This window comes from Nannobrachium achirus, assembly GCF_963921795.1.
Source record: "Nannobrachium achirus genome assembly, chromosome: 11".
NCBI classification, from domain to species: domain Eukaryota; kingdom Metazoa; phylum Chordata; class Actinopteri; order Myctophiformes; family Myctophidae; genus Nannobrachium; species Nannobrachium achirus.
This window is the reverse complement of record NC_137820.1, coordinates 59,549,617-59,566,209: the sequence shown is the minus strand read 5'-3', so window position 1 is coordinate 59,566,209 and position 16,593 is coordinate 59,549,617. Positions and strand designations below refer to the sequence as shown.

General features: G+C 42.7%; 1 protein-coding gene across 1 annotated transcript in view; it reads right to left on the bottom strand.

The window, feature by feature from the left end:
- The window catches only part of hydin (HYDIN axonemal central pair apparatus protein), a gene marked incomplete at both ends in the record, with an annotated part of 211,630 nt that overhangs the window by 181,882 nt on the left and 13,155 nt on the right, over nt 1-16,593 (bottom strand). Inside the window, 2 exons of the mRNA XM_080737231.1 lie at nt 448-649; nt 8,752-8,808. Of these exons, the coding sequence (XP_080593357.1) occupies nt 448-649; nt 8,752-8,808 (259 nt within the window). The remainder of the gene's footprint in view (nt 1-447; nt 650-8,751; nt 8,809-16,593) is intronic.

Genomic DNA, 16,593 nt, shown 5'->3' with positions numbered 1-16,593 from the left:
CAGGAAACTGAGGTATAGCCTCGCCCTTTTAATTCTGCCCATTTAGAATACCCAATCGAATATCTTAGTTACATCGATATCGTTCATGTGAACTAGTTTGTTGAAGCTTATTCATTATAATTATAAAAATTGCAATGATTTTTTTTTTTTGTCATTTCAAAAAATATTCACTGTGTATTCACTCCATTGTGTTCCAAAATGTTCCTATTTATCATGACAAAGCAAAAAATAAAATAAAAATACATTTAAATTTAAAACTACACTCTTTCCATGTATGTGAATGAAAGAAATAGGACTTTGTCCCACTGCATAACTCCACCCCCGGTAGCAAAAGAGAATGATTTTTCTGGTTGGCCAGTCATGGACCAATCAGAAGGCTGACAAAGGGTAAATTACACGGCCCTCTCCGTGTTTCTCAAACGTGCGTGTGTGTGTGTGTGTGCGTACCTCAGTGTATACAGATCCTCCTCCTCCTGGCTCGGCCAGGTCTTCCAGCGGTAGTGGAGAGGAACGGTGCTGTCGTTGGTGAGGGACACGGAGCGCTGGCTGACCAGGGAGACGTAGGTGTCCTCCAGCGACACAGAGGCAGGCTCCAAACACACGTCCAACTCCTCACAGGCCCCGTACAGGCTGATGTGCACCTCCTCACCTTGAGCAATACACCAACCAGGGGCGTCACAAGGGGGGGGGGGGGGGGGAGTGGGACTGAGTTACTACATATAAAAAATAACTGTGACAGATATACCATCCACTTGAATGGAGAAATATATGTGTTTATCTGTTTCAGTCTAATCACTCTAGATTGTTTCTGATTGGAGTTATTGTGTTACGATTGCCCTCTGTTACTTTTGCCCCTGATCTCCCTATACAGAGAAAAGGTTTGAAATCTAATCCTAAAGGGCAACTATGAAGTCACTGTGGCAGCAACAACTATCTACTGTATAGCTATAGAGGAAATACTTCTAATACCAATACAGGTAGGCAACAACCTTTAAAAGTACAAGAGTAGTCCTCACACACACACACACACACACACACGCACGCACGCACGCACGCACACACGTGCACACACACACACCCCCCACACACACGCACGCATGCACACACGCGCACACTCTACTACAACTTGTGCACGTGCGTAAATCTACCTTGAAGGGAAAATCGGTTGAGGCTTTGCTTACATTCAAATCAGGAGGAGTTCAGCTCTAACCTGCAGCAACACATACTGTACGCATCAAAATCTGTGTTCATTTAACCATTTACAAGTACATTTGGTCAGATTTCGTACACTCCCGGAGTTACAAATGGATAAATCAATACTGGGGATTTATTGTGTAGGGCAGTGGCTCAAGAGGTAGAGCAGCTGTTTGGGAACCAGTTCAATCCTCCTGGCTTAGTGCTGAATTGTCCTTGAGCATCCTCCAAATGCTTCATTTATGCTCTGTAGCGCGAGCATAAATGAGTCGTGCACAGAAAATAGCTCACATCGCGTTGCAATGCGACACGTTGTGAGCTTGTAGATCGGCTATGTTCTGTGCACGACTCCGTCATAGGACAAAGTATCGATTAAACAATATTACACGAGAGGGTGTGCATTATCGTGGTTGTTGGCACGCCAGCCTTGCTGCAGGAACGAGCCGTCAGCCGAGTTCCGTAGGCAGGGCTGAAGCGCCAAGGCATGACCCTCGAGTGTAATATTGCAATTATGCAACAGTTACCCTTAAAGAAAATAACACAGCAACTTAATTTCATTGTAATTAAGATATTCAATAGAAATTCCTAATTTTTTAATGCCGGATTTTGCAACTATGTCCCTGAACTTCATGTGAAAACTGCTAGCATAACCGCTTAGCATAGTGCTGGGACAGGAACCGGCACAGCTGATGTTTACATTTTATTAGACCCGAGTGGTAATGCTCATTATTCGCACGGGTAGAAAGCAATCAGATTGCTTTGTCGGAACTACCTGTTGTAAAATCAGGCTTAACTCCTCCCAATAACAAAGGTTGGCACCATGTTGTCAGTGTGTGAATGGGAGGATGGAAAAGCACGTCGCACAGCTCTTTGAATGAAGGCGATATAAAAAATAATTTTGCTGGTTTCTGAAAATAAAGGATATTTTTCCAGCTTTGTGCCCCCAATTATTGGCTCGAATGTCTCACAGCAACCCATCGGCAAAGAAAAGAAAAAAAGAATTCATTCGGATTTGCTGCTGAGCTGAATCTGTCTTGAGAGATTACACGGCTTGCTTTATTTTTGTTTTGAGATCGTAAAATGCCAATTTCCATGATGAATCTCTTTTAGATTCCACTGGCTGCTCCATGCTCCATAATTTATAACATAATAAGGTAACTTTCTTCTTTGTGGTTGTTCTGATTTTTCATCTTGAATAATTGCGGCGCCAGACAATTACTTCCACATGAATGTTTTATATGTGCTGTCATGCCTTTGGATGGAACTTACAGGTGCCTTGTAATCAAACTGGGCTGGGGTCTTGTATATTCACTGAATGTGGCCAACTGAAAATTACTAAACAAAAACATTAACATTTTATAAAATGTAAATCACAACATAATGTATGTGACCAAACACAGCAACTAATCATTGACTTTTACTACTATTATTATTATTATTATTATCATATGAAAGTAGAGGATCAAAAAAGCGACAAAATGAGGTCACAGTTTAGGAAATACTGCTTAGGGGCTTTGCACACAGACGCGTTTTTTCCACACGGACAAAACCAACGATTACATTTTTTTAAAGAAAACAATGATTCTCTATGACCTCATGCACACCAGCTCAGAATTTGCCATGCGGCAGGTGGCTGCGGCTGTGCGTTTTTCCCCCGATCGAACCCAGTTTGATTTGTGCGTCTTGTTGCATGCGGTAAAAACTCATTGACTCCTTTTATGATTCCTTTTCGGATCCGCAGTGTGGATTCCGCACAGTCTTGCATACCAAATCCAATGCGTTTTAATCACACTTTATAGTAAGTAACATGTTTCCGAAAACAGTCCTCATTGTTTTGGCACATACTTTCTCAGCTAAAAGAATATAGATGCTGTGGTGTATGATCTGCTGCTGGGGCTTAGGACTGACTAAATAAACGAGACATCCTAAAAGTATCAAAGTGAGTGAAGTGAGTGCTTTTCTACGATACCATTTCTGCCAGAACCGTGCACCCGATACATGTGAACTGTAAACTATTCTCCTGATGAGTGCTCGCCTCTCTTTTTCAGGTTATCTCTTCAAACCCATGTTCCCTCGTCTCACTACACATCACAACATTGTCCGCAAACATCATAGTGCCTCCTGCCTGACTCCATCTGTCAACCTGTCCATAACTAATGCAAACGAGAAAGGGCTCAGAGGCGATCCTTGACACAGTGAGGCCCACCCCCACCTTGAACCTGTCCGTCACTCCTACCGCACTTCTCACCACTGTCACGCTGTCTTCATACAATACATATCCTGCACCATTCTGACATGCCTTTCTACCACGTTATCACACACACACACACACACACACACACACACACACACACACACACACACACACACACACACACACACACACACACACACACACACACACACACACACACACACACACACACACACACACAGTAAATAACTCATACTTTGGACCAATCATGACCAAAGATGACCAATCAAATTGAAATCAAATTGAAACCTCTGGACTATAACCAACTGTTGATTTGGGTTCTGTTCTGTTCTGGTAAATGGTCAATTTATAATAGCACTTTATCCACGGCGCTTTACAATGATGCATTTACATTCACACACACACATTCATACACAGATGACGGAGGAACCTTGCAAGGCACCAACCTGCTCATCGGGAGCCAATTTAGCGTAAGCGTTAGTTCATGTAGACACAGAAGGCAGTGTTCTAGCTATTCTCTTCCCCAGACTCCCCCTCATTCATTCGCTAACAAGTTAATTCATACATGCGCTCCTCAGTCAATCCATGTCCCTACGTTCATTCTCTCTTCTTTCTCATTCTCTACAAGCTACCTCACACATGCCCTAATTTCCCAGGGTATCTTAGGCGGCCTTTTTAATCAGCCTCAGCTCATTGCTCATTCTACATGTGCAGCTGTCAAAGCGGGTCGTGTGTGTCAGTGTCGGAAAATCCTCCACCTCCCCAGCCTCCTCCCTGTGGCATTTAGCTTCATTGTAAAAGCATGATGTAATAGGAGAATATGGATTGTTCTGTGGTTATTTTATGTTGTATTACAATGTAATTGGGAGTTCTGTGAATTTTTCTATGATTATTCTATGGTTGTGGTATTTAAGTATGTAAATTAATTATGGAAGTTCATGTTTGTTTATGTACATCGTATCTCATGCTCTGCTCTGGGGGGTTTGTGATAGCAGATTCTGTGTTAGGATATGTTTACACTGATAAATCTGTTCATCATTAGAGCAGAGCCACACTGCCAAACTCAATGCAATATCATTGGATGAATGTTTAATGTTATCTATCTATAAATGCGACAAATCTCTGTCTGTCTGTCTGTCTGTATGTAATCCGCGTATCTCGAGAACCGTTCGTCCCACCGGCTTCAGATTCGGCACGCACGTTCCCCGCCGCGGCGCGGAGTGCAGTGCCGGGCCTCGACCCGACCCGACGCACGGTTTTCCCGAACCGGCCCGAAACGTTCGGAATCTCCTTATGCAGAGCTGATTGTTGACATCAGGCTGTTCCGGAGGAAATCGGCGCAAGCGCTGACTCATTGTGACATCACTTCATAAAAGGCTCTGACATCACGTACGCCACATGAGTCAACAAAAAATCTCTGTGAATGTGTATGTATGTAATCCGCGTATCTCGAGAACCGTTCTTCCCACCGGCACGCGCGTTCTCCAGATATGGGCATAAAATGAATGCCCGAATGCGGAGCTGATGTCTGACATCAGAGTTTTCCGCAACCGGTACTGTGTGTGCAGAGATCTCCATATATGGGCATAAGGGGACAAAGGCAAACAGATGGTCAAAACGGGTCCTATGACAACAGGTATATTGGGGTTTGCATTAAAGGGTGGGGCATTTATGGGGTCTGCTCCAAAAAAGAAAAAGAAAATAAAAGAGACAAAGACAAACATAAGACAAGCAACAAAGCGTGGGACTGGGAGGATGACTTGAATGATGCAGATTTAAGCAGGCTGCGTATTCTGCTTAAAGAAGAAACAAACAAAAAGCGACAGAGATCTCATATATGGGCATAAAATGGACGCAGATAAACAGTTATCTCCATATATGGCATATATGGGCATAAAATGGATGCAGAATCACAAAGATCTCCATATGACATCACTTCATAAAAGGCTCTGACATCACGTACGCCACATGAGTCAACAAAAAATCTCTGTGAATGTGTATGTATGTATGTAATCCGCCTATCTCGAGAACCGTTTTTCCCACCGGCACGCGCGTTCTCCAGATATGGGCATAAAATGAATGCCCGTATGCGGAGCTGATGTCTGACATCAGAGTTTTCAGCAACCGGTACTGTGTGTGCAGAGATCTCCATATATGGGCATAAGGGGACAAAGGCAAACAGATGGTCAAAACGGGTCCTATGACAACAGGTATATTGGGGTTCGCATTAAAGGGTGGGGCATTCATGGGGTCTGCTCCAAAAAAGAAAAATAAAATAAAAGAGACAAAGACAAACATAAGACAAGCAACAAAGCGTGGGACTGGGAGGATGACTTGAATGATGCAGATTTAAGCAGGCTGCGTATTCTGCTTAAAGAAGAAACAAACAAAAAGCGACAGAGATCTCATATATGGGCATAAAATGGACGCAGATAAACAGATATCTCCATATATGGCATATATGGGCATAAAATGGACGCAGAATCACAAAGATCTCCATATACGGGCATAAAGGGACACAGACAGACAGATACAGAGATCTCCATATATGGGCATAAAATGGACACAAATAGACAGATATCTTCATATATGGGCATATATGGGCATAAAATGGACCCAGAACTATATCATTCTGCAGTGATCTCCATATATGGACATAAAATGGATGCCGACAGATAGATACAGATATCTCCATATATGGGCATAAATGGACACAGGCAAACAGATGGTCAAAACGGGTCCTATGACAACAGGTATAATGGGGTTTGCATTAAAGGGCGGGGCATTCATTCCCTATTTACATCGTTCCCGAGTTGGCCAGGTCGCCGACTAGACGCTGGGCCGCCCTTCTAGTTTCTTAATAAATGGCAAATGGTTAATTCTGAGCTGAAGTGTCTAAATTAATTAGGGGTTCAGTGTCTTGCTCAAGGACACTTTGACACTAACACTGGGGGAGCCTGGGATCGAACTGGGAACCTTCCGGTTCCCAAGCGTACACTCTCTCTCTCCCTGTTGTGTTCACTCTAAAGCCCCTTTTCGACTGCAGCTTTAGCACCACATCACACGACCACACTACACCACACCACACCGCACCACATACAAATATCTACATTTTCCATCACACAAAAGTACCCCTATCGGTAAGAAACAAATTGACCCTTTTAACTGTGATTATAATACAATATAAATTTGTATTACAACTATCCTTAATTATAATACACTATAATGGATTATAAATGTGATTATAACACACTAAAGTATTAATGTATTACTATGATAATTACAATACATTATAATAGATTATAATAGTGGTTATAACACAATAAAATCTATTATCATGTATTACAACTATATCCTGGTGATCTAAAGTCAGTGAGTGATCGGTCATTATGAAGTGTTTGGCCCTGTTTGGCCTAGCTCAGACCTACTCTAGATTGAATACTTTTTAGTACCACGTTTAGTACCACTTTCACACCACTCTACCCAGGTCCTTGTAGTGGAAAACCTGGCACAAGTGGGCGTTGTGGTGTGGAGTGGTGTGGTGTTGGGCCAGTGGAAAAGGGGCTTAAGTGCAACCAGTTCATCAAGTGGACTGTCTGCCAAATGTAATGCTTTAAACAACACTTGCATGGCGGAGCTGCCAAGTCAACTGTAGATGAATCGTTGTCTTGCATGTATTTTTTTTACTGCGTCTGAAGATTAGGGCCATTTGGTTCAGCTTTCCCCAACATAGCCAATTCATTTTCATACATTTTTTTCTGGTTGAACAGAAAGTGAACAGACCCCCTGTCCTGCTTGAGTAAAAGCCAACAATCCAGACTGTGAGGAATAACCCTACGACAGCAGCACTGGCACAGCAATACAAAAACAACAACAAAACATACACACAAATATTGCAATTCTGATGAGCGTATCTAGGCAACTTCCATCAGGCAGCTTTTCATTGACACTTTCATTATGAAGACAGAAGCACAGAGAGAGGGAGAGAGAGAGAGAGAGAGAGAGAGAGAGAGAAAGAGCTTTGTTTCTCCGCCATCGTTTAGCTTTGAGACATCATCCAACAGAGGATGAGAAGAGAGGGAGTAAAAAAGGGAGGATGAGCGATGGGAGAGAAGAGAAAAAGGAGAGCTGAGGAATGTTGAAAGGGAGGCAATTATCTTTCTGCATCCCGATGCTATGACGGCAGTTGACAGCCAGGGAGAGCTACAGTGTATTGCTTATAGCTTTCATCCTCTCATCCACATTTCATTCTGTCTGTCTGTCTGTCTGTCCGTCTGTCCGTCTGTCCCGCTCCCCCCCCCACTGTGTGTCCAGGAACACAGCAAGAGAACTTCTCAAGCATCACTGCCTGCCTACTGCCTTTGATTACTGCAGTGTGTGTGTGTGTGTGTGTGTGTGTGTGTGTGTGTGTGTGTGTGTGTGTGTGTGTGTGTGTGTGTGTGTGTGTGTGTGTGTGTGTGTGTGTGCGTGTGTGTGTGTGTGCATGCGTGTGTGTGTGTGTGTGTGTGTGTGTGTGTGTGTGTGTGTGTGTGTGTGTGTGTGTGTGTGTGTGTGTGTGTGTGTGTGTGTACACCCATTTTCAGTGCAACTCTGTGCCAATGCCTCCCTTCTGCAACGGTCTCATAAAACCAGAGGCTTTGGCGGTCCCCTAAAGCGTTGTCTGTAGGTTCATTTAGAGGGTGGGTGTAGGGGAAATATACAGGGACAGCTGTGACAGACTCCAACGCTTCATTTTCGCAATGACAGTCTGACATGAATGCAAAAAAAAAGCACTCAGAACAAACGATTGTAACGGTGCTTGGGAGGGTGCCGCCAGGAAAAAAGATGCAACTTTAAGTGAGCACGTTGTGTTGCTTTGTCGTCACTCCGGGTGTGCCTGTCAAACAACATAAGGTGTTGGAATCTGTTCATACATGAAAGCAGAACTCTCATGCACACAAACACAGGCATGCCTGAATGCCCACGTGCAAACACATCTACTTTCTCTGGCGCGCGCACACACCATCACACATGGCACACAGGATATAAACACTGTCAGTAGGCATCTTATTAAATTAACTATGGGCTTAGGAATGTGACAAAAACTACAAACATCTTCATGAATTAAAGTGTGTGTAATTGCTTATTCTTTGGGCGAACAACAGTACTCCTGTCTGTGTGTGTCTGTCTGTCTGTGAGTGAATATTTAACCAATGAAGAGTGTTACCAAGAGCTTGCGACCAAATAATAACACCACTGGATCAATTCTTTTCCTGAAAAGTACCAGTTTTGGACATACGGTAGGTAGGCCTACAAGGTTTCCATCCGATCCAACGGTGATGATATGTTGGTCATAGTAATACCAGCGTGAGCCACCAGCTGGCTCTGTGCAGAGGAAAGCCATGTGTAAGGAGGCTGGCCTGAAACATGCATGAGAGGGAGGAGGAGACAGGGAAAGGTGCTGAATTAAAAATGATACTCCCCTGATGGGCTGAAAGTGGTGTTCTGGAGCTTGGGCTTGGTCCCCCCTCCCCCCCCCCCCCCCCCCCATTATAAAAGCTTAATGTTGCTGAATGCCATTGCTGCTGTTGCTGGCCTGAGGCGGCCCTGCCTGTTTATGCGGGCGAACAGCAGTGACACAATGAGCATGGTCCACTCCCTTGGGTCACGCACATGAGCAAACAGCAAAGAAACTAAACAACACATGACATAAACAGTAAAGCCGAATGTTCAGAAACAAATAGCAAAGCACACGCGCACACGCACGCACGCATGCACGCGACCGCGGCTTTCCGTGGTGGGGGCCGATGGGCAAGGAGGGTCATGAGCTTATGAGAAACAACTAAAATAGGACCTTAAAACCTGGCGAAAACAGTTGCGTACATTAGCGCAAGATGACGATGAAGGAAATCATTAAATGGAAAACATTAAATTAACTTCTGAAAAGCTTACTAGGCCTTAAAACCTGGCAAAAACAATTGCGTGCATTAGCACAAGATTAGATGAGGATAAAGGAAATCATTAAATGGAAAACATTAAATTTACTTCTGAAAAGGCTTCTACTAGTAAAACTAGTGTAACGCGATCTTGCCACACGTGAATAATTGTGGTTGTAAACAATAACACAGACAATATAAATCCTTATTAGTCTAGTAGTGGGAAGAATCATCATGGCCCCAAATAACTTTTAAATATCTTGCAATTGGCGACAAGTCTCTTACGAAATCGGCAAGAGTGCCTCTCAATACATAAAGCTATATAACCTCTCTGCAATAGTCAGTGGTGTGTTACCCACACTCCCGCACCCCCACCGTTGCGCTCAGGTTCACCGGGAAAAATGCGGTCGCTGCGGACGCACGCACGCACGCACGCACGCATGCACGCACGCGTGCATAATCCAAAAGTCAGCCTATTGGATTATGCACAATCTTGTTTGTAAACTACATTTTGGCCCAAGAATGGCAAGAGACAATGTGAGGTCATGGGGATTATGAAGGTGCACAACAAATTCCATAGTAACTCAAGTAGTATTTTAGATATTGCCTATCCATTGATATTGTGATTATTGTCCATCCACCATACTGTAGTTATTTGGTGGGTGGAAAAGCAAACCAACCATTCCATCGTTAAATAGAACCTTTGCACTAGCAGGGCTAAATGCATCACTGTCATTTCAAGAAAATTTCAAAGGTGACTCATTTAAATGTAAATTTAAATGAGTTTTAAATCTTAAGTCTTTAAGTCTTATCCACTTGAATCATCAACAGGCAATCATTTTCCCAAGGGGATTTAGCCATGAGATCTCCGGATCAAGGTTAGCAACACATCAAGTCTACTATACCATTCTATCACTGTAACACATTCATTGAATTGAAAGCATTGCTAGGGAATAGGCAGCGAGTTGATGCAGGCTGAATAAGCGCACCTATTTCTTCTTTAGGGCTTCTGATATAAAGGGAACTTCCAAAGCAACTTGGAACAAACCTGCTTTTTAGGTATAGCTTCTGAGCTAAAATTAGGTTGTGCAGCTTTTTGAGCGGTGGTCACAACGCTCCTATACGTGGCCGTGTGTGTGGGTCTGTCTCCGTGTCTGTATGTAGCCTAAAACTTCGGCGCGTAACTAGTGCCGCACCATTTACGCCACTCGCGCAATATATACATCAAAATGTGCGGCTCGACCGGGAATGGTGTGCTATTACCTTTCGTTCCGATCCGCCTTACCATGCCGACGTAATCGGCAAAAAACAACGCTTAATTGTCCCCATTGACTTATAATGGGACACTGCAAGAAATCACTTTCAAGTATTTTTCTCTCGTAAACCATAGGAGCTACAGTTTCAAACCTCGGAGAGGAGATTCATAATGATTTTAAGAATGAATCGAAAAATAATTACATCACTCGGCCTCATGGTGGCGCTATAACGGCCCACTTTACGTTTTGCCCCGTAACTCTTGAACCGTAGATCGGAGAATTAAAATTCTTTTTTCCCTGGATTCCTTGGGTCAAGACGCATCTCCCCATATAGGCCACGGCCATTTGCGCCAGGATAGATTTTCCGCCATCTTGAATTTTCTCCAAAACACACTTTTTGCTCCTTTTCCTACATATTTTCTTCAAATGTCACAAAAATCGGTACACATGATCTATGAGGTGGGTAAACCACCGCTCAGTTCACACGGGTGTGATTTTTGTTTTGTTTTATGTAAACAAGTACAATCAGTCAATAATGAAGAGATTGACGTTGTTGTGACTGGACCATGTTCTTTTTTTAACTCTTGGCCAGCCCATCGTGTTTGCTGATCTCATTTGGCTGTCATTCTCCTGTGGCGAGCAGACGAGACACCAACTGCCAATGTTTGAATACAAAATGATTTATACAAATTCTTTAAAATACAAATTATTCCGTTTTCAGCCCTTACAAATGAGGAAGAAGTATGCATTATGCAAACAGGCTGCTCAACATAACCTGAGCTTCTTTTGAAGGAATTTCTAATTTGAATTCTTAGGTTTCGTTTGTTGGTAACGTTTGTCTTTATTGATTATAGGCATGCATGCATATCATTATGGACCATTGGAGGTTCAAGTGGGAAAGGGAGCAGGCAGGTCATTTCTGCTTGGCTGCTTCTACACCACGATGGAAATATATACTGTACAGGCACCAGAAATAAGTTGAGGGTTATTTATGTTCACTGATGCCCAGTCCTATATACTGGACATTCATTCCAGTGTACACAGTATCATCAATATTACAGACCACAAAGTGTGTATTGCATTAACCCATTTAGGCCTGAACACAATATGACGCAATATTTTATGCTTTAAATATAAAAAATCACACCCGTGTGAACTGAGCGGTGGTTCTCCCCCCCCCCCCCCCCGTGTGTGTGTGTGTGTGTGTGTGTGTGTGTGTGTGTGTGTGTGTGTGTGTGTGTGTGTGTGTGTGTGTGGCCTGGACAACAGCGCCCCTCCCTTAACATGTGTGGTCAGAAAAGGTACTACACAGGCTTGAGGCTACATACAGACCCACCCACCCACATACAAACAAACTAACTAACAAACATACCTACACACACGGCCACGCTATGGAGACGGTGTGACCACCGCTCAAAAATAGCAGATATACAAGCTCACAGCGTGGCACCGAGTGCCACGCTGTGAGCTTGTAGATCTGCTATTTTTGAAAAATCGTGAAATTTTGACCCGATTCTACAAGTGTCTTTTGAATCCTTCTAAGGTTTTTTGAAAAATCTGTTTCTATGTCAGCAATCTGGCCAGCCATCGTCAAAGAAAAGGTCCTTTTCACTTCAAGTGGAGCTCAGTTAGTCGGTTCTTGAGAGACTACTATGTTAGTGGTTCTCTAACCTTTTCATGTCAAGGACCCCCAAACTGATATTTATTTGGCCACGGACCCCCATCTCAAAATATGTAGTTCCAGGGACCACCCAGAAGCAAAATTTTAGTTACAAACGTTCGCTTTGAAAATACATACCGGTATATTCAAAGATTTGCACACATTTTCACGACTTTTTCAAAAATAGCAGATCTACAAGCTTGCAGTGCCGCGCTGTGAGCTTGTATATCTGCTATTTTTCATTGGTTAAAGCATTCAATAACTCTAGGCCTGAATGGGTTAAGCTTCATTTACACTATCAAACTATCAAACCGATTACTTTTACATACACACAAAGTATAGTGTACAGTACTCTACTATACATGTATATTACTAGTATTTCTATCAGAGACCCCCAGAGACAAAGATATACGGATGGGTTACCATCTATACTAAGCCCATTAAGACGTAATCTGAGACGTAATCAAAGAAGTAGATACGCAGCAGGAAACAGGAGAGGAGAGGAGAGGAGAGGAGAGGAGAGGAGAGGAGAGGAGAGGAGAGGAGAGGAGAGGACTGCCTTCAGAATTAGGGCTGTCACGATTATGACATTTAACATGACGATTAATTGTCACTCAAATAATTGGCGATTGACGATTTAATTGTGTTTTTGTTGTTGACAATTACATTTCTGTTTGGCTTGTAGGCTTTGAAGTTGCACATGGTAGATATGACACATAACCTAAATATACAAAGAGATTACTGACATATTTTGCAACTTTATACTTAGAAAGAACATTGATAGTGGAAATAGCCGATCTACAAGCTCGCAACGCGTCGCATCGCAACGCGTTATGAGCTTGTAGATCTGCTATTTCCACTATTTTTGACTTTAAAAAAAAAAAAAATCTAAGAACATTTTTCAACATGGAAACGATTATGACGATTATGAAAAATAATCACGATTATGTCAAAAAGTCACGATTAGACGATTATGCAATAATTGTGACAGCCCTATTCAGAATGACAGATAACAGGCCCTTAGAGAACGCTGCGCTGAGCTGAGCCAAGCAGTAAGCAGCACAATAGATAGCCATAGCAGCCTCAAAGCAGAAAGCACCAATCCCTATGGACCCTATGGATTCTCCTCTCATTAGCCCAACTTATCTCACCGCTGATGATTCCACAGCTCATAATGCAACCAACGATGCACAAAGACAAACATTTTGTTCATTCACAAGTTCATGTTTAGCCATGAAGGCTAGAACGTTCCCAAGTTCACAAGAGTTGAATTTAGGCATTTTAGCAGACGCTCTGATAGTGACTTTAACCCATTTAGGCCTAGAATTATTGAATGCTTTAACCAGTGAAAAATAGCAGATATACAAGCTCAGAGCGCGGCACCGAGTGCCGCGCTGCGAGCTTGTAGATCTGCTATTTTTGAAAAAGTCGTGAAAATGTGTGCAAATCTTTGAATATATGTATTTTCAAAGCGAACGTTTGTAACTCAAATTTTGCTTCTGGGTGGTCCCTGGAACTAGATATTTTGAAATGGGGGTCCGTGGCCAAATAAATATCATTTTGGGGGTCCTTCACATGAAAAGGTTTGAGCACCACTGACATGGTAGTCTCTCAAGAACAGACTAACTGAGCTCCAGATAAGTGAAAAGGACCTTTTCTTTGACGATGGCAGGCCAGATTGCTGACATAGAAACATAGGTTTTTTTCAAAAATCTTAGAAGGATTCAAAAGACACTTATAGAATCGGGTCAAAATTCTAATTTTCACGATTTTTCAAAAATAGCAGATCTACAAGCTCGCAGCGCGGCACTCGGTGCCGCGCTGTGAGCTTGTATATCAGCTATTTTTGGAGCTGTGTGAAACACAGGCTCCCTATACGTGGCTGTGTGGGTCTGTGTGTGTGTGTGTGTGTGTGTGTGTGTGTCTGTCTGTCTGTCTGTGTGTATGTAGCCTGAACTTCCTAAACTTCGGCACGCCACTAGTCCCACAGTTTTGCCACCACACACTCGCGCCATATGTCAAATCGACCGGCTTACTCGGGAATCGTGGGCTATTACTTTTCTAAGAGAAAGGTTCTATAGTTTAATTGATATTAATTTATTAGTGAATTAATTTTCCCCATTGACTTATAATGGGAATCGCAAAAACTCACATTCAATTATTTGTCTCTCGCAAACCATAGGGGCTAGAGTTTCAAGACTTGGAGAGGAGGTTCATAATGATTTCAAGGATTAAATAAAAAATAATTGTGTCATTTGGCCGCATGGTGGCGCCATAACACCCCACTTTACGTTTTGGCCTGTAACTCTTGAACCGTAGGTCGGAAAATTAAAAATATCTTTTCCCTGGATTCCTTGGGCCATGACGCATCTCCCCATATAGGCCACGCCCATTTGCGCCATGATAGATTTTCCGCCATCTTGAATTTTCTCCAAAACACACTTTTTGCTCCTTTTCCTACATATTTTCTTCAAATGTCACAAAAATCGGTACACATGATCCACACACACACACACACACACACACACACACACACACACACACACACACACACACACACACACACACACACACACACACACACACACACACACACACACACACACACACACACACACACACACAGCTCCACTTCACACGGGTGTGATTTTTTTTTTTTTTATATTTAAAGCATAAAATATTGCGTCATAATGTGTTCAGGCCTAAATGGGTTAAAAAGTGCAAGATCGGAGTAGCCATGGGATGTAATTGAGTGCTTTGCGAACAACTTCGAATTCAACATACAGTACAGCAGGAGATCAACTAAACAACACTCTTTGACACCTAAGCTACAGTATATGTTGAACGGGGTAGAGGCACGGTAGAGAGGTGGGCTGCTAAATGAGGTCAAGTGCTTCCACTGCTCACCTTGGTCCATGGTTTACAGATTCTTCCATGCACCCAAACCATTCGTACATCTATGTACATTAGCGCAGAGGTCTTTGTTGCTTGATTTGTATTTAAATTATTTTTAAAACATTTTTTACATTTATATTGAAATGCTGGTTCTCAGTTAATAAGGTAAGTTTAGAAATGGCAGTGGTATGGCCAGTTGGCCACCCTGCTCGCTGTACCGTGTACATGTATGTTTAAAAGAAAAGAAATATGTTGTAGCCCTGACCCCCCGACCCTACGAGGTAGTAGGGGGTCCCTGCTCAATCTCCCCATCAGTTTGGGGGTCCCTGTCCTGAAAACGTATTGTGGTGGTGCTAAGCTGGAGCAAGCAACATACAGTACAACCAAACCAAGATCACTATTTACATTCAACACAATGAGGAGCTGATTGTATCAGTTCGGCTAATACAATTTGTAGTGCACAACAAAAACACACATGCATGCTAGCACAAACACATAAACACTGTGCAAGTGTGCATGCATGTGAGCACAGAGACACGAGCACACACAGGGATGCTGTCACGCAGAATCCTTGTATACGGTATCATATTTCAACTTTTTTTTGTTGTAAATCTGCTTCGTCATACTACAGTGTCACACAAAAGTAGCAAAACAGCCAGTCAAAAAGTTCAAATTATAATAATAATGTTGAAAGTGGTTAAGTGAGCTTTATAAATATTGAACCAATGAAATATACTAACAATAGCTTGTTAATAGGCCTAAATAACCAACTTGGATCCATTTGAACACAGCTTCTTTTTCCAATTTTCTGAAAAGTGTGAGTTTTGGACATACCCGTATTTTCCGGACTATAAGGCGCACTTAAAAGCCTTTAATTTTCTCAAAAAACTACAGTGCGCCTTATAGTCCAGTGCGCCTTATATATGGATCATTCATTGACATTGACATTCCCTTTAGCACAGCTCCATCTGTTGGATGCATAACGCAACGGTAGCGTCTATTATGTGCGCCTTATAGTCAGGTGCGCCTTATATATGAAAACAGTTTGAAAATAGACCATTCATTGACAGTGCGCCTTATAGTCAGGTGCGCCTTATAGTCCAGAAAATACTGTACAAGGTTTCCACCAGATGGCAAAGAAATATAACAAACTAGCCCTTAGCCTTTTTCCATCATCTAGTGATTTTCTGCCGTGTGTGTGTGTGTGTGTGTGTGTGTGTGTGTGTGTGTGTGTGTGTGTGTGTGTGTGTGTGTGTGTGTGTGTGTGTGTGTGTGTGTGTTTGTGTGCGTGCGTGCGTGCGTGCGTGTGTGTGCGTGTGTGTTGTTCTGCTTCAGGGTCATCACTGCTGCAGAGACAAAGTATTATCATAGTGTTTACCCCAGTGTTTATGGTAAACACTTTCATCCTTTTAGTTCCACTCCATTTGATCTCACTGATTATCTTTATGTAAAACTCCT